The 24,284-nt window shown below is 39.1% G+C and overlaps 1 protein-coding gene across 1 annotated transcript in view; it reads left to right on the top strand.

Moving 5' to 3' along the window:
• Nucleotides 1-24,284, top strand: part of LOC128661265 (uncharacterized) — a 744,180-nt gene that overhangs the window by 585,042 nt on the left and 134,854 nt on the right. The window contains exon 15 of the mRNA XM_053715539.1: nucleotides 784-1,420. Coding sequence (XP_053571514.1) covers nucleotides 784-1,420 — 637 coding nt within the window. The remainder of the gene's footprint in view (nucleotides 1-783; nucleotides 1,421-24,284) is intronic.

Here is a 24,284-nt window from a genome sequence, read left to right as displayed (position 1 = left end):
ATTTTTTTGTAAACTACAGTCACCACTGCACCCTATGGTTCTCCTTTTTCTCCTAACCGTCGGTCGAATGACTGGGGGGGCGGAGCCTGAGGGGAGCTATATGGACAGCTTTGCTGTGTGCTCTCTTTGCCACTTCCTATAGGGATTGAGAATATCCCACAAGTAAGGATGAAGCCATGGACCGGATACACCGTAGGAGAAAGAAATTTATCAGGTAAACATAAATTCTGTTTTTTATTGAGATGGATTATATTATAATGAAAAAACAGTCTTATTTTTCTTTATTCCATTTCTATTTATGTAGACAAACAGTTGAATAGTTCATATCCATCCTTCACTACAGGAAGCATCAGAATGATACCGCAAACTCCAAAAATCTTAGACACCAATGACTATTCACAAACATTGGGGATATCACAAAAGATATTAATAGACAATGGTGAATTGGCAGGAACTGGGCAGCAATCATTTTGTACAGAGAGTAATTTAGTCATCAAACAAGAGGACAACATTCATGCCTTGTCTAGTGAAATGATTATCCCAGAGGATAAACCACACACATTTACTGGGTTTTCAAAACATATTAAAGAAGGGAAAAGGCTACAGTCTAACCAAATGATTCATACAAAGAAGAAACCATTCAAATGTACAGAATGTGAGAAAAGCTTTAGATGGAAGTCTCAGCTACTAGAACACCACAAAACTCACACAGGTGAGAAACCACACACATGTACTGAGTGTGGAAAATGTTTTACAGAAAAAGGTAGTCTGAAAACTCATGAAAGGATTCACACAGGAGAAAAGCCTTTCGCATGTACAGAGTGTGGAAAAAGTTTTATACAGAAGAGTCATCTGAAAAAGCATGAAAGAAGTCACACAGGAGAAAAGCTTTTCACATGTGCAGAGTGTAGAAAAAGTTTTACAGAAAAAAGTAATCTGAAAATGCATGAAAGGATTCACACAGGAGAAAAGCTGTTCACATGTACAGAGTGTGGGAAAAGTTTTATACAAAAGAGTGAACTGAAAAGTCATGAAAGGATTCACACAGGAGAAAAGCCTTTTACATGTACAGAGTGTGGAAAAAGTTTTACACAAAAAAATGAGCTGAAAACTCATGAAAGGATTCACACAGGAGAAAATCCATTCACATGTACAGAGTGTGGAAAATTTTGTATACATAAGAGTGAACTGAAAACTCATGAAAGGATTCACACTGGGGAAAAGCCTTTCACTTGTACAGAGTGTGGGAAATGTTTTACACTAAAGTGTAATCTGAAAACTCATGAAAGGATTCACACAGGAGAAAAGCCTTTCACATGTACAGAGTGTGGAAAAAGTTTTACACAAATAAATAGTCTGAAAAAGCATGAAACTAGTCACACAGGAGAAAAGCCTTTCACATGTACAGAGTGTGGGAAATGTTTTACACATAAGAGTTATCTGAAAAGTCATGAAAGGATTCACAAGGGAAGAAACCTTTCATGTTTGGAAAGTGGAAAAAAGGTTTTTATTTAAATCAGGTATCACAAAACACCAAATATTTACACACAAACAAACTTTATATACACAGTGTACAAACTTTTTTACAATTATCCTAAAGAGGACAAACTCTCTAAATAGAAGCATCAAAAAGGATCCTATTGTAAATAATACTTTCTTAATCCCAGTTATAAAAGCCCCAGATTGGAAGTGCTCTCCTGCTGTCCTTTGTTCCTCTATATATGTGCACCTCAGTTTCTCTCATATCAATGTGATAGAATACAAACATCACACAGGAATATACAGATCTGTCCTCATACTGACCAGTTTACACAACCATTCACCACCAAAGCACCCCCAGTGTTGTTTATAATATGTCAGTGTTAGGAGTAGCGCATTTGATTTACATAGGGGAGAAAATAATTACATTTACAGAATAAAGGAGTCTTTATATGAATAGAGTGCTTGTTAGAAAATGATATAAACAAGAACATCAGTCTCAAATGATTGACATCTAGGAGATATATTTAATGTGCACATCATGTGGATAAACCTTTTCTTATAGCAATAGATGCTTAGCATTGTACATGTTATATACTAGAGGAATTACTGAGGGGAAACTGATTTTATTTCATGAGACACAATATCAGTTTCCGGTACATATGTGATCATAATCAGTTTAATTTAAATGGTAACTATAACCTACATGTATACTGGGTATGTAATATGTATGTCATGTTCTGTATCTTGATATTATGTCTAAATAAAAAGAGAGAAGCGCTCAACCTGGGAATGAACAATAGCATAATAGCTTGTTCTATGGCTAGTTACCACCCAAGAAGCAGCCTCTTTTTGCTCAACATGTGCCTTTCACAGAGAAGAACTTTCCTGAAGCATATCAGTCTGATCCTGACTTAACAGAACAGTCCTGCCCTGAAATACCAGGCAATCCCTCTCTGAACGAGAGAAACGGTAAAACCCCAGACGTATATTTCGGCCTATTGTGGGCCTCATCAGTGAGGAGCAGCCATTTCCCTCTAGGCACACTGAGAAACGGGTCCACGTCTGTATTCCCGCAAAACACTTAGGGAGACTTCCATAAGTGTCATAATTTGCATAAATTAAAAGAGAGAAGCGCTCAACCTGGGAACGAACAATAGCACAATAGCTTGTTCTATCTTGTTTCTCTCAAAAAGAGGCTGCTTCTTGGGTGGTAACTAGCCATAGAACAAGCTATTATGCTATTGTTCGTTCCCAGGTTGAGCGCTTCTCTCTTTTTATTTATGCAAATTATGACACTCGGGAAAGTCTCCCTAAATGTGATGCGGGAGTTTGGTAACTGGTTTTTGGAGGGGGGGGGTTCCTTTTTTTTTTTTTTCTTCTCTCTCGTTCTCCTGCCTCTTCTTGTCATAAATGTATCTTTGGGCACCATTTTGTGACTAGAAATTGTGTTTGTAGAGTGAATAGAAATAATTTAAAATGAGTGAACAAATTAAATTTGCATCATGGAATGTAGGGGAGATCACGTCACCGTGGAAAAGGAAAAACATTCTTAAACAATTAAAAAAACAAGCTATAGATATAGCAATGCTACAAGAAACACATCTCAAAGAACAAGAGATCAATAAACTCAAAACAGGATGGGTGGGAGAGGTAGTTGCAACACCATGTGGGGCTAGGAAAAAGGGAGTGGCAATACTACTCAATAAAACTCTGGAATATAAAATTATAACAAAAGAATTAGACACAGAAGGAAGATTGCAGATTAAAATTAAATAATTTTAATATTATGCAATATCTATGGCCCTAATAAACTAGATAAAGTTATTTGGAACGAAATACAAGTCAAATTAATGAATTTTTTTTAAATATTTTTTTATTGAGGTTTTGTATAATATACATAAGACATAAAACATAAACCGCCTTTTGAAACTAGAGAATGATACAAATACAATTGAACAACATATTTCAACGATTATACAAATCATAATAGATAGGCAGATGAAACCTCGAATTTTATGATAAATTAGCATAGGTGTCTGACCTGTTGAAATCTGCAGTTGTAGGCCAAATGGCTTATGTATAAAGCAAATAACTGGAGGCCAGATAGATAGCTCTGTATGAGCTACAAGAAGAGAAGGAATGGGTATACGTTATGGGGAGGGGGAAATTCAGCGGGTAAGCACCGCTATCAATATAAGGGAAAGGTTGGAGGGCGGAGCCATAAGTATAAACACAAATATATATACATCTACAGTCAGACGTCATATAGGAAATAAGGTATAGTAAGATCTCCTAAAAAAAGTTATTAGAGAATCAGTTATATGAGATAATGTCGGTGAAGGTTATAGTCCAATTGACATCTAGGTGTGTCTAGGGGTCCATGGGGGAATGCGTCAGCAGGGGTTAGCATTATATACATAGGTTAGTGAATTATATGGACGCATATTAAAATAGTAAGGGAATTTTGGAACATATGGGTTTACTATATAACTAGTAGGCTATGTGCAGTAATGATAGTTCTAACCATGTGCCTACTTAATGATTAATAAACTTAACTATATATAGTAGGGGTGCCATAAATAGCAATACGGAAGGTCAACAATAATATACATGTTCTGACCCAGAGTTATAAAACATACTAGGCTAAAGGTAAACTCCAGCAGGATATTCCCAAATAATCTGCCTAAATCAGCAGTATTTGCTTACGTATGGAACCTATTGTACTAGTATATCATCAAGGCCAGATAACAGATAAAAATGAAAATATCAGCACAATGTACATACTATCTAGTCGTTCTGATGAGTTAATAGATGTGAGTAACATACCCATTATTTCGTCTGTGTGTCATAATGAACTAGTGTTCTGAATATCATAATCAAGTAAAGGTTAGACACATACAAAACAGACAACCTCCTTCAGCATTAGTATACATTCCACAATGTAGAGCCCTATTATAGATACACTCAGTACTTCCTATGTTTCATATGTCCTTGTCTATACTTAGGTCCCATATTAGGAGATAAAATTTGTTATTTATAGGACAGCCTTGATTCCGCTAATGACAGATCCTTGGTTTAGCCACGGATAGGTAGCCATACGCATAAATGAATATAGAGCTGTTTAACTGAAGCTCCACACTTATATACAAGGCAGATTTAGTCCTGACCTGGCAACAGGTACCATGTGTCTAATACAGGCTATTCACTAATTTGCACAATGTGTATGATGTAAAGCTAACTGAGGAAATTATGCCTGTAGTATTGCTTAAGCAAATATGTTATGTTATGCTTGCAGAGCATGCATGGTTACTGTTAGACATCAACTACTATTGGAATATTATATTACACTGTTCCGGCTGTAAGCAACACATTACAAACTTTAATATAGTAGAGTAAACCTACCTAGCTTAGGAACCCTAGTTTACTAGTTACTAGCGATAAGGTTACAACCTACATGCACTATTCAGTAGCATCTCAGATATACCTTAGTTAATACATGACCTCACAGTGCTAGAGGAGCTGCCATTGTACTAATATATAGTAGCTAGTTAATATAGTACAGCAAAGTTAATTACCACATATACTAAGTGAGGTTATAGTATGTTAGAAGGGACCACTGGCATATTTAGCTCAAAATAATCATTTAGTACGTGTCTAGGGGATAGCTCCATGGACTCTGTTAAATAACAATATTACTTGCAATTTGCTAAATAGAATACTACAGCAAGTACACATACCACTGGGAAATTTTTGATGCGGAGGAGATATTTATACTGTATAAGTCTCCCTTTTATACAAGACTCACAGGCATAATGTGACCATAAAAACAAGTATGGGAACAAAGCTTATCAAATACATGAAGTGCACACAATAACAAGCAAGCAAAAACACATCACTGTGAATATATGTAAGACAACCTACATTTTAAGTCCACTGTTACATTTACCCTATCTCAATTCTGAGGGCCAAATATAATTTTCTTAGGTAATGAGTTCATCAGTCTCTGCAAAATCTTGAACTAAAAAGAAAAAACTAGTATAGCTGCAAGGTCTCTCCATTCATAGGGAATAGCAATATGATTCTCGTGAGTCTCATACTGGGTTGCAGATCCTTTGCAGCATCAAGTGGTAAAAACCCCTGCAGGCATACATATGTATTGTAGGTTTTGGCAGTAAGCTAATAACAAAAAGGTATTATAGGCAGTTTTGAGGGGCTCATGAGATCAGAGTTTCTGATATTAGTAGAATTTGTTCATGATGGGAGAGTGAAGGATACCGTCTCACCATTAAATCAGCCTGCAAGAAATGAGGCGTCTCTGGATATACTATTTAATACCAGTTCTGCAGCTATGAATGGTCTGTGTGACTCCAAACATTCTTGCTCCCAGGATCAATAACTTCCAAATTAATGAATTTTAATACTGAGAATATAATCTTGGCAGGAGACTTAAATATGGTAATGTATCCGACGCTAGATATCCTAAAAACATCAGCAAATAGAAATAGTAAACAAGAAGCTAAAATCTTAAAGGATTTATGTAAAAATTTAAGACTTAAAGATATCTGGAGGATACAAAACCCAGACACACAATGTTTTACTTGCATATCACATAGCCATAAAACTATGTCTAGAATTGACACTTTTTTAATATCCGAAAATCTTCTGGGTACTGATATTCTGGCGGATATTAATGACATTATAATATCTGATCATGCCATCATCATTTCAGTTTGCCAAATTTAAAAGAGATCCTGCAAAATTATTTTCCCCACATATCTCTGTTCTAGTGTACAATTCAGGGGATGGATTAAAAGAAAATGGAATGATTACTGCTATTTTAATAAAGAATATGAAAACAAACATGAAATATTATGGGAGGCGTTTAATGCTGTTATTAGAGGGGAAGTAAAGGCATATTTAGTCAAAAATAAAAGAATTGCACAACAGAAGGACCTTCAACTAGCAGCACAAGTTCAAAATTATTTAAGTGACAGCTCTAGAGACCTATGGGACAAATATATAAAAGCCAAACAGATCAGGGAATTTTTTCTCATCCAAAAATTAAGACAAGAAGAACTTAGAACAAGAGCGTTCTTCTACAGATATAGTGGAAGAGCAGGAACATTTTTAGCAAATTTGGTTAAATTAAAGAAGAAAAAACGTGTTATAGAATTAATCAATGGGGGAAAAGGGAGATTGACAAAAATGGAAGAAATAAATAGAAGCATACATGAGTATTTTAAAAAGATCTATACTGCTGTTAACATTAACTATGAAGATAAATTAGAATTCTGGGATAAAATTAGACTACCGGTGATAGATAAAGAAGGATTAAACAAACCGGTAACGCAAGAAGAAATAAAAAAAGCAATAGATAGAACAGCAACAAATAAATCACCAGGTCCTGACAAGTTACCAATATAATTATATAAACTAATAAGTGAAGAAATAACCCCTACATTGGAAAGACTTTTCAACATGATATTTATAAAGAATGAAATGCACTCTAAATACTTTACAGCATCATTAATTTCATTCAGTTCTTAAAAAAGATAAGGATCCAGAAGAGATGGGATCATACATACCCATTTCATTATTAAATAATGACTAAAATATTTATGAGTGTTATTGCACAGAGTATAATATGAACAAAGAGAGCAAATCTTGGGAGTTCAGCGCAACTAAATACAAATAAATGACAATTTAAAAATAAATATGTGTATATATATATATATGTAAAATTAGGTACGGTAGAAGTTCAGATTCTGATAAATGTTCAAAATGTGAATATAGATGTTAATAAAAAGATCATGGAAAATAGTTAAAGACAACAATCTTTGATATATTCCAAATAGATGCTAAAGTCAGTTACGACATATAGTAAGTAGAAGGATGTCCTTATCGAAATCTACCTCAATCTTATGAGGTAAGTGATGGTCATGTAAGGAGTGTTGGCTGTCCTTTCATAAGTGAACAGGTAGGAGTGTCTTAGAGTAGTAATCCTGGAAATGAGTTGTCCTAGAGTCCTTGCAAACAAACAAAAGTTCAGGAGCCGCAGCAAAAGTGAAATTCAGCTTTATTCCATAAAAACAGAAGTGATACAAAAATAGACAAAAGACATGCCCTTTAGTATGTAGTTTAGCTTACGCGTTTCAGCATGTTTGCCGTACTCATAGCTTACTAAGCTATGAGTACGGCAAACATGCTGAAACGCGTAAGCTGAACTACATACTAAAGGGCATGTCTTTTGTCTATTTTTGTATCACTTCTGTTTTTATGGAATAAAGCTGAATTTCACTTTTGCTGCGGCTCCTGAACTTTTGTTTGTTTGCATCTCTTGGGCCGAGTACCAAGGAGCCAGCAACCCGATCCCAGCAACAGGACATTTTACCCAGATACAGAGGTACGAGGTGGAAGAGCCAGGACCAGCAGGAACAACTTACCCCCTTTCGAGTCGGCAACCGGCGGTGACGTCATACCTGTGAGCCAAGGTGAGAGAGAGGCGGGCGGCGTTCGACGCAACAGCTTGTTTGAGCGTGGAGGCTCCAAGCACCGTGCACGGCACAAGAATTTGCCCAGAGACAGGCCACCACACCAGTGGCTCCATTACAGGTAAACCGCGCTAGAAGGGGAAGCCGTGAAGACGGGGGTAAGTGGCGGAAATAGCATACCGCTGAGTATTCGAATTGTTGATAAACCATTGAGAGGTTTTTGCTCCCCAGGGAACTTTTCTATGTCCTAGAGTCCTTCTCTGCGAACTTGTGTATGGTCTTTATCTTTTGGAAACTTCCAGAGTGACTGAAGCTTGAGCCTAAGTGACTCTCCGGAGTATGGTACTGCAGGCATTATTCTCTGGTCCTCAGTTTCTCAGATGGATATAGGAAGAAAAAAAAGAATACATAGTGTGATACTGTATAAACAAGCAATTTATTCAAAGCAATTGTGGTAAGATATACACTCACATTTAAAAACCTCAATCCGTAATGAGGTAAGATTATTGCACATAAAGTGGTATAAACACAAAGGCCTAGATTTGGAGTTTGGCGGTAAAAGGGCTGTTAACGCTCCGCGGGCTTTTTTCTGGCCGCACCATAAAATTAACTCTGGTATCGAGAGTTCAAACAAATGCTGCGTTAGGCTCCAAAAAAGGAGCGTAGAGCATTTCTACCGCAAATGCAACTCTCGATACCAGAGTTGCTTACGGACGCGGCCAGCCTCAAAAACGTGCTCGTGCACGATTCTCCCATAGGAAACAATGGGGCTGTTTGAGCTGAAAAAAAACCTAACACCTGCAAAAAAGCAGCGTTCAGCTCCTAACGCAGCCCCATTGTTTCCTATGGGGAAACACTTCCTACGTCTGCACCTAACACTCTAACATGTACCCCGAGTCTAAACACCCCTAACCTTACACTTATTAACCCCTAATCTGCCGCCCCCCGCTATCGCTGACCCCTGCATTATATTATTAACCCCTAATCTGCCGCTCCGTAAACCGCCGCAACCTACGTTATCCCTATGTACCCCTAATCTGCTGCCCTAACATCGCCGACCCCTATATTATATTTATTAACCCCTAACCTGCCCCCCACAACGTCGCCGCCAGCTACTTAAAATAATTAACCCCTAATCTGCCGACCGCAAAGCGCCGCCACCTACGTTATCCCTATGTACCCCTAATCTGCTACCCCTAACACCGCCGACCCCTATATTATATTTATTAACCCCTAACCTGCCCCCCTCAACGTCGCCGACACCTACCTACACTTATTAACCCCTAATCTGCCGAGCGGACCTGAGCGCTACTATAATAAAGTTATTAACCCCTAACCCGCCTCACTAACCCTATCATAAATAGTATTAACCCCTAATCTGCCCTCCCTAACATCGCCGACACCTACCTTCAATTATTAACCCCTAATCTGACGACCGGAGCTCACCGCTATTCTAATAAATGTATTAACCCCTAAAGCTAAGTCTAACCCTAACACTAACACCCCCCTAAGTTAAATATAATTTAAATCTAACTAAATAAATTAACTCTTATTAAATAAATGATTCCTATTTAAAGCTAAATACTTACCTGTAAAATAAATCCTAATATAGCTACAATATAAATTATAATTACATTGTAGCTATTTTAGGATAAATATTTATTTTACAGGCAACTTTGTAATTATTTTAACCAGGTACAATAGCTATTAAATAGTTAAGAACTATTTAATAGTTACCTAGTTAAAATAATAACAAATTTACCTGTAAAATAAATCCTAACCTAAGTTACAAATAAACCTAACACTAGACTATCAATAAATTAATTAAATAAACTACCTAAAATTACCTACAATTAACCTAACACTACACTATCAATAAATTAATTAAACACAATTCCTACAAATAAATACAATTAAATAAACTAGCTAAAGTACAAAAAATAAAAAAGAACTAAGTTACAAAAAATAAAAAAATATTTACAAACATAAGAAAAATATTACAACAATTTTAAACTAATTACACCTACTCTAAGCCCCCTAATAAAATAACAAAGCCCCCCAAAATAAAAAATTCCCTACCCTATTCTAAATTAAAAAAGTTACAAGCTCTTTTACCTTACCAGCCCTGAACAGGGCCCTTTGCGGGGCATGCCCCAAGAAGTTCAGCTCTTTTGCCTGTAAAAGAATAAATACAATACCCCCCCCCCCAACATTACAACCCACCACCCACATACCCCTAATCTAACCCAAACCCCCCTTAAATAAACCTAACACTAATCCCCTGAAGATCTTCCTACCTTGTCTTCACCATCCAGGTATCACCGATCTGTCCTGGCTCCAAGATCTTCATCCAACCCAAGCGGGGGTTGGCGATCCATAATCCGGTGCTGAAGAGGTCCAGAAGAGGCTCCAAAGTCTTCCTCCTATCCGGCAAGAAGAGGACATCCGGACCGGCAAACATCTTCTCCAAGCGGCATCTTCGATCTTCTTCCAACCGGTGCGGAGCGGGTCCATCTTGAAGCAGCCGACGCGGATCCATCCTCTTCTTCCGGCGTCTCCCGACGAATGACGGTTCCTTTAAGGGACGTCATCCAAGATGGCGTCCCTCGAATTCCGATTGGCTGATAGGATTCTATCAGCCAATCGGAATTAAGGTAGGAATATTCTGATTGGCTGATGGAATCAGCCAATCAGAATCAAGTTCAATCCTATTGGCTGATCCAATCAGCCAATCAGATTGAGCTCGCATTCTATTGGCTGTTCCGATCAGCCAATAGAATGCGAGCGCAATCTGATTGGCTGATTGGATCAGCCAATCGGATTGAACTTGATTCTGATTGGCTGATTCCATCAGCCAATCAGAATATTCCTACCTTAATTCCGATTGGCTGATAGAATCCTATCAGCCAATCGGAATTCGAGGGACGCCATCTTGGATGACGTCCCTTAAAGGAACCGTCATTCGTCGGGAGACGCCGGAAGAAGAGGATGGATCCGCGTCGGCTGATTCAAGATGGACCCGCTCCGCACCGGATGGAAGAAGATCGAAGATGCCGCTTGGAGAAGATGTTTGCCGGTCCGGATGTCCTCTTCTTGCCGGATAGGAGGAAGACTTTGGAGCCTCTTCTGGACCTCTTCAGCACCGGATGCCAGGACGGATCGGTGATACCTGGATGGTGAAGACAAGGTAGGAAGATCTTCAGGGGCTTAGTGTTAGGTTTATTTAAGGGGGGTTTGGGTTAGATTAGGGGTATGTGGGTGGTGGGTTGTAATGTTGGGGGGGTATTGTATGTTTTTTTTTACAGGCAAAAGAGCTGATTTTCTTGGGGCATGCCCCGCAAAGGGCCCTGTTCAGGGCTGGTAAGGTAAAAGAGCTTTTTCATTTATTAATTTAGAATAGGGTAGGGAATTTTTTATTTTGGGGGTCTTTGTTATTTTATTAGGGGGCTTAGAGTAGGTGTAATTAGTTTAAAATTGTTGTAATATTTTTCTTATGTTTGTAAATATTTTTTTATTTTTTGTAACTTAGTTCTTTTTTATTTTTTGTACTTTAATTAGTTTATGTAATTGTAGTTATTTGTAGAAATTGTATTTAATTTATTTATTGATAGTGTAGTGTTAGGTTTTATTGTAGGTAATTGTAGGTATTTTATTTAATTAATTTATTGATAGGGTAGTGTTAGGTTTAATTATAACTTAGGTTAGGACTTATTTTACAGGTAATTTTGTTATTATTTTAACTAGGTAACTATTAAATAGTTCTTAACTATTTATTAGCTATTGTACCTGGTTAAAATAATTACAAAGTTGCCTGTAAAATAAATATTAATCCTAAAATAGCTACAATGTAATTATAATTTATATTGTAGCTATATTAGGGTTTATTTTACAGGTAAGTATTTAGCTTTAAATAGGAATAATTTATTTAATAAGAGATAATTAATTTCGTTAGATGTAAATTATATTTAACTTAGGGGGGGTGTTAGTGTTAGGGTTAGACTTAGCTTTAGGGGTTAATCCATTTATTATAGTAGCGATGAGCTCCGGTCGTCAGATTAGGGGTTAATAATTGAAGTTAGGTGTCGGCGATGTTAGGGAGGGCAGATTAGGGGTTAATACTATTTATGATAGGGTTAGTGAGGCGGGTTAGGGGTTAATAACTTTATTATAGTAGCGCTCAGGTCCGCTCGGCAGATTAAGGGTTAATAAGTGTAGGCAAGTGGAGGCGACGTTGTGGGGGGCAGATTAGGGGTTAATAAATATAATATAGGGGTCGGCGGTGTTAGGGGCAGCAGATTAGGGGTACATAGGGATAATGTAAGTAGCGGCGGTTTACGGAGCGGCAGATTAGGGGTTAATAATAATATGCAGGGGTCAGCGATAGCGGGGGCGGCAGATTAGGGGTTAATAAGTGTAAGGTTAGGGGTGTTTAGACTCGGGGTACATGTTAGAGTGTTAGGTGCAGACGTAGGAAGTGTTTCCCCATAGGAAACAATGGGGCTGCGTTAGGAGCTGAACGCTGCTTTTTTGCAGGTGTTAGGTTTTTTTACAGCTCAAACAGCCCCATTGTTTCCTATGGGAGAATCGTGCACGAGCACGTTTTTGAGGCTGGCCGCGTCCGTAAGCAACTCTGGTATTGAGAGTTGCATTTGCGGTAAAAATACTCTACGCTCCTTTTTTGGAGCCTAACGCAGCATTTTTTTGAACTCTCGATACCAGAGTTAATTTTATGCTGCGGCCAGAAAAAAGCCCGCGGAGCGTTAACAGCCCATCTACCGCCAAACTCCAAATCTAGGCCTAAGCAAGCTGTATTGAAATAAATACCATATGTTCAGAAGTGATAGTTAGTTAGGAAAGTGCCACTTGGGATTGGTTTAGTTAGGGCAAATGTCCATTTCTTAATATGAGTGTAATCACATTTAACAAACCCTTTGTACACGGATAGAGGGAGCATAAAAAACATATTCACTCATGCTAAAATGACAAGAAATATTAGGCTAATTTGAAATATACTACAGGAAACATAAAAACATTAGCTAGGCTTATAAAACAGAGTATAATTTCCTAATTCTCAGAGTAGAGACTCGTCATTTGGAGAACTATTGCAAGATGAGTATCTAGTAACGTCCAACAGTGAGGGCAAAGTGGTTAAACAATTTAAATAAACCTAATCCACAATTGTACAATCACTGTCTGGGGATCTGGAGTGATTTACCCAACACCCAATTTCACATAGTCCCGATTAGGTTTGCTGTCAGTGCTTCCCAGCATTTCGGATAACCCTCTGTAATATCCAAGGAGACGTGGCATCGGTTCTGTAATTATCAGGTTCCCAAGGGTCCAATTATAAGGGGATAATGGCTGTGCACTTTGATGAAAGTTTTCTAAAAAGGTCTTGCGATTATCTCCCTTCTCAGATCTAAGACTTCTGCTGCCATCTGCAAGCAGTGTTTGAGAACCGCAAGTGTCCGCATCCTGTTGCTCCACCTCACAGCCTGTGGGTAAATCTGTACAGTGTCCGGACTGCAGGCTTTCTAAGATCACTGAAGCCAAAAACTGTGGGGAGTCATCCGGCTCCTGTACTCTTTGAAGAGTGGGCTTAGCGGGAGTGTCAAGGCTCGCGGTGGGCGGCACACGGCAGCACTCATCCAGGAGATCAGGTAGGGCACTAGAGCTGGAAGCATGGAGGACTGTAATGGGACCCATAATGGAGGCGGATGTCATTGCGGTATGGAGCGTGTCTACTAGGTCCGCCCGGTGGTCATCAAACCGAGCACACAGTGCTCTCAAAAGAGAGATCTCTAGGTCCATGATTCCAGAGTGTACCTAGCTCACTGATTTGAAAGAGCTATCCGCTACTCAGTCTCCAACGTCTTATCTTGCCAGCGTATATAGGGTTTATGCTAGATTAAGTTGATGTGGCCCGCCTGTAGATTATATCTCTGGGTATACCGAGCTTACCGGAGGTAAAAATAGGCAGAGAGTGTGTTATCTGTCAGTCGAATTCCCATTTGGCTGTGCTGAAATGTTGCTGGAGCAGGTTTTTGTAATATGTAGGCCCCAGCCACGTGTGCCTGTATCTGGCCGCCGCCGAGTGCGGTCTGCCTTCTGGTATAATGCAGAGCATTTTAACTGGATCTATCGATACCTTACACCTTTAGGGAGTATCCCAACTCTTTTTCTGTCAACTGGCTTAGGACATGGCGGTGATTTTAGGGCTTTAGCTGATCTCACAGACCGGAGCTCCCAACTCAAGCTGCCATCTTGGCCACGGCTAACTCCGCCCCCCCCATAAAAAATATATTTAATAGATAACAATGTTTACAACAGAATAAAAAGGGACGTCTCCCTATATTATAAAATCATATAGATAAATAATGGCCAATATGTAACAGCGATGTCTAAATATAAAAGCAAATATCATCTAACAGATAGAGGTCTGCAAACTGTATATAACATCAAGGGATTAAAAACAAAACATAAAGGGAAATCCCTACTAGATCATAGGTCTAACATGCACAGTGTCCAGTGGTTGTGCAGCGTGTGTGTTTACACGGGGCGGTATTTTATACAGATGAAGATAGGAACACTCGTTAGTGAGACTCTCGGGTGGTTAGTCTAATATAGTTGCCTGAGTTCATATAAGGCTTTATAAGGTGACAGTGTCCATAAAGCACTGAGGTATTGAATAATAGTACTTAACCGTATTCCGGTGGTAAGTCTCGGTCAAATCTTGGACCGTTCGTGCGGCTTGCAGCCGCTCTCCACAAGGATTCTCTGCAAACCTGCTCACGTGTCGGACGGCGTCTGACGTCACCCCTTATTCCTCGTATTTAAGGAGGTGTTACTGCGCGTTGCCAAACAGCTGTTTGGAGACTTCTACTTGGAAACCTTTTTCTCCAATGATGTATATGTTAAGCCCTTAGAGGTTTCTTATGGGCTCACAGCGATAGATAGAATGTACAGATTCTTCCTCACTTCCAATGTAGCAATTCAGAGATTAACCCGGGTTAAAAGTGCTGTACAAGAGATGCTTCAAATAAAAGCTGCAATGTCACTTAAACAAGCGACGCGTTTCGCCCTCCCTTGGGCTTTATCAAGATGTAAACACACGCTGCACAACCACTGGACACTGTGCATGTTAGACCTATGATCTAGCAGGGATTTCCCTTTATGTTTTGTTTTTAATCCCTTGATGTTATATACAGTTTGCAGACCTCTATCTGTTAGATGATATTTGCTTTTATATTTAGACATCGCTGTTACATATTGGCCATTATTTATCTATATGATTTTATAATATAGGGAGACGTCCCTTTTTATTCTTTTGTAAACATTGTTATCTATTAAATATATTTTTTATAAAAGGTGTTTTGATACTTTTAGCCTTGTAGGCGCACTTTTCTACCCTTAAGCTTAGCTTAACATTTGTGTGTATGGTCATTTGACACATAATAGGAATTGTGTCTTTAGAAGAGTGTATAGTATCCTTTCTTAGTGCATACTAATCTTTTCTCTGTATCTCATGCTTAAACCTTTACCCAGACAGGCAAGATTTTATCGAGTCATACCAGCTCTCTGTCCAGTCCCCTCTTTTAAAGTCTTTTTCTCTCTGGGGCGCGAGTTACCAAACTCAAAAAAGGAAAGCAGGTGTCCTCCAATTGTCTGAATGATAGCAGACTTCCTTATTGCAACCACCAGCACCTAAATTATTTCTCAGCTTCAAACCAAAAGGCAATGTGAGGATCGCTCAGTTACTAGACTTTGTTCTGAGCCCCCTCGGATTCAGCAGGTGTCTATCCTGCTTTGCCAGATATGCCCATACACTCTCACAGATCAGCTTGTGCTGTCCCAATCCAGTTAATCTGTCCACAGTTAATCTTTATGCTCTCTCTTTAATGCGCACTGTGCCAAGGCTGGGTGTCTCTTATCAGCTCAGGGCTTAACTTAATAATCAGCAGTCACTGTTAACTCTTCTGCTACCCCGCCACTGAGTGCGCTCTTATACCTCCATACAACGCTCCAAACCCGTCTTTCTTCGGGCCCCTTCCAGCACAGCACCTTAAACCAATCACAGTTCCAGGTTCTTTTGCAGGCACACAGACGTAAGCATTAAATCACAAGCGCACATAGCAGTAATGCTTGCGTTATCTGCTGCTCGTCTGCCGTCCTGGTTCCTTATGCTCGCTTTTCTATCCCTCCACTTGCACGGCTCCAGGTGAGACACCTCCCGTCTGTTTCCATGTGGGTCGGATAGTCGGCTGCTTCCCGCAGCCCTCGATCAAAGCAGTATGTCCTTCTGGCGCGGCCCCTAGGTGAGCTCACTGCCTCTGTAGGGGGTAATCTGATATCCGGCTGCAGTCTTAGTCTGGTATGACAACTGGTGTTGCGCGTGTGAATGTGGCCGATACCAGGCGGCCAAGTGTCAGTCTAGGGGGTCTTCCGACTCTGTTGTTATTCTCCCCGGGCCGGGCTCTCACTCCCGGCAATAGGAGATTTTTGTGGCGGGGCAGGTTTGAGTTTAGCTCTCTCTCACAGAGCCCTAGCGTGAACACGCGTTACACGCTCCTCCCACAGGAAGTCGGTTTGAGTATCAGCCAATCAGATTTTTCCTACCTTAATTCCGATTGGCTGATAGAATCCTATCAGCCAATCGGAATTCGAGGGACGCCATCTTGGATGACGTCACTTAAAGGAACCTTCATTCGTCGGTAGTCGTCGGTAGAAGAGGATGTTCCGAGGTCTTGAAGATGGATGGATGAAGATAGAAGATGCCGCTTGGATGAAGATGTCTGCCGGTCCAGATGTCCTCTTCTGCCCGGATTGGATGAAGACTTCTGCCGCTCTGGATGTCTTCTTTTGGTCCATCGGTGCTCGGCTGAGTGAAGACGACTCAAGGTAGGGAGATCTTCAGGGGGGTAGTGTTAGGTTTATTTAAGGGGGGTTTGGGTTAGAGTAGGGGTATGTGGGTGGTGGGTTGTAATGTTGGGGGGTGGTATTGTGTTTTTTTTACAGGCAAAAGAGCTGATTTCTTTGGGGCATGCCCCGCAAAAAGCCCTTTTAAGGGCTGTTAAGGTAATAGAGCTGTTAACTATTTTAATTTAGATTAGGGTAGGGAATTTTTTTATTTTGGGGGGCTTTGTTATTTTATTAGAGGGCTTAGAGTAGGTGTAATTAGCTTAAAATTCTTGTAATCTTTTTTTATTTTTTGTAATTTAGTGGGGGTTTTTTTGTAATTTAGTTTAGTTTATTTAATTGTAGGTAATTGTAGGTAATTGATTTAATTTATTTATTTATAGTGTAGTGTTAGGTTTAATTGTAACTTAGGTTAGGATTTATTTTACAGGTAATTTTGTAATTATTTTAACTAGGTAGCTATTAAATAGTTAATAACTATTTAATAGCTATTGTACCTAGTTAAAATAAATATAAAGTTGCCTGTAAAATAAATATAAATTCTAAAATAGCTACAATATAATTATTCGTTATATTGTAGCTATATTAGGGTTTATTTTACAGGTAAGTATTTAGTTTTAAATAGGAATACTTTAGTTAATAAGATCTAATTTATTTAGTTAGATTAAAATTATATTTAATTTAGGGTGGGTGTTAGGGTTAGATTTAGCTTTAGGGGTTAATACATTTATTATAGTAGCAGCGAGGTCCGGTCGGCAGATTAGGGGTTAATACTTGAAGTTAGGTGTCGGCAATGTTAGGGAGGGCAGATTAGGGGTTAATACTATTTATTATAGGGTTTTTGAGGCGGGAGTGAGGCGGTTTAGGGGTTAATACATTTATTATAGTGGCGGCGAGGTCCGGTCAGCAGATTAGGGGTTAATAAGTGTAGGTAAGGAAGCGGCGACGTTGGGGGGGCAGATAAGGGGTTAATAAATATAATATAGGTGTCGGCGATGTTGTGGGCAGCAGATTAGGGGTACATAGGTATAATGTAGGTTGCGGCGGTGTCCGGAGTGGCAGATTAGGGGTTAATAATAAAATGCAGGGGTCAGCGATAGCGGGGATGGCAGATTAGGGGTTAATAAGTGTAAGGTTAGGGGTGTTTAGACTCGGGGTACATGTTAGGGTGTTAGGTGCAGACTTAGAAAGTGTTTCCCCATAGGAAACAATGGGGCTGCGTTGGGAGCTTAACGCTGCTTTTTTGCAGGTGTAAGTTTTTTTTTGCATCCCAAACTGCCCCATTGTTTCCTATGGGGGAATCGTGCACGAGCACGTTTTTTTTCCAGCTAGCCGCTACCGTAAGCAACGCTGGTATTGAGAGTTGAAGTGGCGTTAAATATGCCTGTTCGCTCCCTTTTTGGAGCCTAACGCAGCCCTTCAGAGAACTCTAAATACCAGCCTTGTTTGGAAGCAGCGCTAGAAAAAAAACAAGCGTAGCTAACGCACCCCTTTGGCCGCAAAACTCTAAATCTAGGCGTGTGTTTTTTAAAACCACTCTATATTTCTGATATGTTCTAACAATCTTGTCTTATATGTCCTAGTTGTATGGCCTACATATTGAAGTTTGCAATCACACTCCACCAAGTATACTACATGATCTGTCTTGCAGTTTGTGATTGATTCAATTTCACAGATGTTTTTATTGGAGGTAGAGGTGACATATTCTGTAGGTTTGTTTCTATTATAGTGATGTTTACAGGATTCACAACTTAATCTACAGGGAGTGCAGAATTATTAGGCAAGTTGTATTTTTGAGGATTAATTTTATTATTGAACAACAACCATGTTCTCAATGAACCCAAAAAACTCATTAATATCAAAGCTGAATAGTTTTGGAAGTAGTTTTTAGTTTGTTTTTAGCTATAGCTATTTTAGGGGGATATCTGTGTGTGCAGGTGACTATTACTGTGCATAATTATTAGGCAACTTAACAAAAAACAAATATATACCCATTTCAATTATTTATTTTTACCAGTGAAACCAATATAACATCTCAACATTCACAAATATACATTTCTGACATTCAAAAACAAAACAAAAACAAATCAGTGACCAATATAGCCACCTTTCTTTGCAAGGACACTCAAAAGCCTGCCATCCATGGATTATGTCAGTGTTTTGATCTGTTCACCATCAACATTGCGTGCAGCAGCAACCACAGCCTCCCAGACACTGTTCAGAGAGGTGCACTGTTTTCCCTCCTTGTAAATCTCACATTTGATGATGGACCACAGGTTCTCAATGGGGTTCAGATCAGGTGAACAAGGAGGCCATGTCATTAGATTTTCTTCTTTTATACCCTTTCTTGCCAGCCACGCTGTGGAGTACTTGGACGTGTGTGATGGAGCATTGTCCTGCATGAAAATCATGCTTTTCTTGAAGGATGCAGACTTCTTCCTGTACCACTGCTTGAAGAAGGTGTCTTCCAGAAACTGGCAGTAGGACTGGGAGTTGAGCTTGACTCCATCCTCAACCCGAAAAGGCCCCACAAGCTCATCTTTGATGATACCAGCCCAAACCAGTACTCCACCTCCACCTTGCTGGCATCTGAGTCAGACTGGAGCTCTCTGCCCTTTACCAATCCAGCCACGGGCCCATCAAGACTCACTCTCATTTCATCAGTCCATAAAACCTTAGAAAAATCAGTCTTGAGATATTTCTTGGCCCAGTCTTGACGTTTCAGCTTGTGTGTCTTGTTCAGTGGTGGTCGTCTTTCAGCCTTTCTTACCTTGGCCATGTCTCTGAGTATTGCACACCTTGTTCTTTTGGGCACTCCAGTGATGTTGCAGCTCTGAAATATGGCCAAACTGGTGGCAAGTGGCATCTTGGCAGCTGCACGCTTGACTTTTCTCAGTTCATGGGCAGTTATTTTGCGCCTTGGTTTTTCCACACGCTTCTTGCGACCCTGTTGATTATTTTGAATGAAACGCTTGATTGTTCGATGATCACACTTCAGAAGCTTTGCAATTTTAAGAGTGCTGCATCCCTCTGCAAGATATCTCACTATTTTTGACTTTTCTGAGCCTGTCAATTCCTTCTTTTGACCCATTTTGCCAAAGGAAAGGAAGTTGCCTAATAATTATGCACACCTGATATAGGGTGTTGATGTCATTAGACCACACCCCTTCTCATTACAGAGATGCACATCACCTAATATGCTTAATTGGTAGTAGTCTTTCGAGCCTATACAGCTTGGAGTAAGACAACATGCATAAAGATTATGATGTGGTCAAAATACTAATTTGCCTAATAATTCTGCACTCCCTGTATTGCATTTACAGATTCCTCTAGTTTTAGTTTGTAGCCAGTTAGTGTTTTTACTTCCACTAGGTTCGTTCGTTGGTCTTAGTTTGCTTGGTGCAAGTATGGATCTTAGATTCATACCCTTTCTAAATACGAGCCTAGGTTTATTTTTAGTTACTTTGCTAAGAAGTGTGTCTTTTTTTAGCACATGCCAATGCTTGTTTAGGATTTTTTTAAATGACATTGACTCCTTCATTATAGGTAGTTATCATTAGAGGTGCTTCTTTTTGTTTATGTGTTTCTTTCTTATTGGTTTTCAACATTATGTTACTATCCATACCCTTTACTTTAATAAATGCTTTTTGTATATTATCCACTTTATAGCCCTTTTTGAGGAGTTTCCCTTCCAGAATCTTTGATTCCCTTAGAAAGTCTTCCTCCTTAGAACAGTTCCTTTTTATTCTTTGGAACTGTCCGTAGGGGATACTCTTTATCCATGCTGGATGGTGGCTACTGTGAGCATCTAGGTAGCTCTTACTATCCGTGGATTTTCTGTACAGTTTGGTTTGGATATTGTTATTATGATGGTATAATATAAAGTCCAGGAATTCAATTTCCACAGAATTAATTTTATCTGTATATGATAAATTGAAATTATTGGTGTTTACAAAGTTATTTGTATAATATCATCTATAAAGCAGAGAAAAGCTTTGATGTTATTTGTATAGGGGTTGTTATTCCATATATACTGGTCTTCCCACATACCCATATAGAGGTTGGCATATCTAGGGGCAAATGTTGTCCCCATAGCCGTGCCCACTACTTGTAGGTAGAAATTATTATTGAAGTTAAAATATTTTTTTTCTAAGATAAATTTGGCAGACTCTTTAATAAAATTTATTTTGGTGTTTTCCAAATTGGTTAATTTAGTAAGCCAGTATCCTAATGCCTCTATGCCTTTAGTGTGAGGGATGTTAGTGTAAAATGAACTGACATCTAACGTTACCCATCGGTAGTTATCATTCCATTTGTTACCTAGCAATTTGCATATAATATCTGGGGTGTCTCTAATATAAGATTTTAGTTTAGGTACAAGAGGTTGGAGGTATGAATCTATGAATTCAGATAGTTTTGTAGTTAAGGACCCGATCCCAGAGATGATTGGTCTTCCTGGGGGCGTGGTACAGTCTTTATGAATTTTGGGCAAGTGATAAAATGTGGCAATTTTAGGTGTGTTGACAGACAGAAATTGGAATTCATGGTTATTCAAAATTCCTTCATGTTTTGCAGTGTCTAAGAGATTTTTATATTCAAGGAGATAAATATTAGTTGGGTCACTTTTTAATGGTCTGTAAGTGTTAATATCCCCTAATAGTCTCATAGCTTCCTTTATATAGTCTGCTCTGTCTTGGAGGATAATTCCGCCCCTTTGTCTGCTTCCCTTTGTACAATCTCTTTGTCCTCTTTAATTTCTTTTAAAGTTATTTTTTCTTTTTTTGTTAGATTATCCCTCTTTATTTTGTGTGTTTCGCACATATGTAGCAAATCTTCCTGCACTAATCTCTCAAACACTGGTATATAGTTACCCTTTGATTGTGTTGGAAAGAATGTTGATGTAGGTTTGAAATTGGAATTTGGGGGATACTTTATTATAGATGTAGTGTTGGGAGGTAAATCTTCAATATTGGTAGATGTGTTATTTTCCACCAATAATGACTGTAGATTAATAAGTGTTTCTAAATCGTTGCCATCTAATATGTTTAGATCCACCATATTGAAATCCACTAATCTATCTTTTTTTGCTTTCTGAAAGTGTCTATTGAGGGTTAGTTTTCTAATGTATTTGTGAAAGTCTATAAAGAGGTTGAAGGAGTTTGGTCCTTTGGTGGGTGCAATATACCTAAAGAGAGAGTTCACCGGACAACTCAGAGGATTCGGTCTGCCTAGTTTGCACTACATCACAGTGGTTGAATACATGTGAGTGTATTTGATTCAAAATTGTATATCTAGCATATATTTGCAGAATCACGCTATGTTGGCGCCTTCTCCATTTTCTATAGATCTGTTTTGAAGTGGATGGCGATTACCCTGAGGAGAGCAGCCTGTGAAACTCTGTGTGTTTCCAAAAACACACATTTCAATTGGACTTTTATTTTACAAATATATATTTCTTTTTACATTTTTGTACCTTGAAGTATATCTATATAGGTTATACAGGTGACCCTCGTTTTACAACGGTTCAATTTACACCGTTTCAGAATGACTGCTATTGAAAAGCATTGAGAAGCAGTGCATTTATTAAAATAGCCAGTAGGTGGAGCTTTCCGCTTGAGTTGCAGCAAAGCCAAGCAAGCTGAAATTAATCAGTTTAACCAGACCTGAGCTATCGAGCAGATTTCAAAGGAACAAGATCTTCCTGTCTATAAATCAGTCCAGATTGGAATGCATAGAAAGAACTGTTTGCAGAAAAATGCAAGTGAAGTCTGTGTTGTGTGATTATTTTATTAGGTTTATAATGCTGTTTAGCATTTAAAGTCTTCATTTCAAAGCTTTAAAAATAATGTATTAGGTGTTACTTATGACAATTTTGAGAGGGGCCTGGAACATATCTCCCTCACTTCCCATTGACTTACATTATAAACTGGGTTTCAGTTTACGACGGTTTCGATTTACAACCATTCCTTCTGGAACCTAACCCCGGCGTAAACTGAGGGCTACCTGTATTTTATATATGCAATATTGAAATTTGTATTTACACATTACATATCTACATATCACTTATTGCAATTCTGAGTAACAATTTATACCAAATATTTGTATCCCCAGTCATTGCAGATTGGTTAATCTTAAAGTAATAGTGTCCCTATTTACACTTTTTTTTGTGTTTAATAGACACTTTCACCATCTATTCACACCAAGCATCTGAGTCTCTACTTGTGCAGAATTGCACAATTTTAAAGTGATAGCGCCCCTATTTACACTGTTTTGTGTTAACCTTTTATCCAGACACATACATGTACAGACGCACACACACACAGTCCCTCTCCATATGCAACTTTCCACCCATCTGACCTTATCCCTCCACTGCCTGCCTGCTCGGTAAAGGAATTAAGAGGAGGTAGAAGAAGCACATTCAGGAGGTGTATAACTTATGTTTACCCCCACACTCCCAATAATAATTATATAAGAAAACTCTGTGGGTTTGCACCATTCAGGACAATGCTTTATGGTGCTGCCCAAAGTCCCCATCACAGAGAGCAAGTGAAATATCTACAGGACACCACTAAGTGGTCTTATACCCCCATCCTTCTCCTCATCTCTAGGGTGCGTGTTTCTGAGTTGAGAACTTGAGAAAGGCACCTCTGCCGAACAGGGATAGGCAAGGTGTCCATACACGGACACTGGTGTCCTAGACTAGCCCTTGCAGTGTCCACCACAACTTTAGTATATCTTTTCTTTCTGATTAAATAATAGGAATAAAAAAAATATGTAGTGTGAATAAAGTTAGTGGCTTGTCAAGAGACTGCTAGCGATATTGGGTGATAAGTTATGGAATAAATAAAGCCTGAGTGAAATACTGGATGTGTATCTGCATCTTTATAATAGCACCCAGCTCTATACAAAGACACAGTAGTGACACTGGCACATGGGTATAGCCAGAGGAGGGCTGGTTATAGGATCAGTGGTATCTGCATCAGTATAATAACACCCAGCACTATATAATGACACAGTAGTGACACTGGCACATGGGTATAGCCAGACAAGGGCTGGTTATAGGGTCAGTGGTATCTTCATCTGTATAATAACACCCAGCACTATATAATGACACAGTAGTGACACTGGCACATGGGTATAGCCAGAGGAGGGCTGGTTATAGGATCAGTGGTATCTGCATCAGTATAATAACACCCAGCACTATATAATGACACAGTAGTGACACTGGCACATGGGTATAGCCAGAGGAGGGCCGGTTATAGGATCAATGGTATCTGCATCAGTATAATAACACCCAGCACTATATAATGACACAGTAGTGACACTGGCACATGGGTATAGCCAGAGGAGGGCTGGTTATAGGGTCAGTGGTATCTTCATCTGTATAATAACACC

The sequence above is a fragment of the Bombina bombina genome, chromosome 5, assembly GCF_027579735.1.
Source record: "Bombina bombina isolate aBomBom1 chromosome 5, aBomBom1.pri, whole genome shotgun sequence".
Taxonomy (NCBI): domain Eukaryota; kingdom Metazoa; phylum Chordata; class Amphibia; order Anura; family Bombinatoridae; genus Bombina; species Bombina bombina.
The sequence above is the reverse complement of the archived record's forward strand: the minus strand, read 5'-3'. Positions and strand labels throughout refer to the sequence as shown.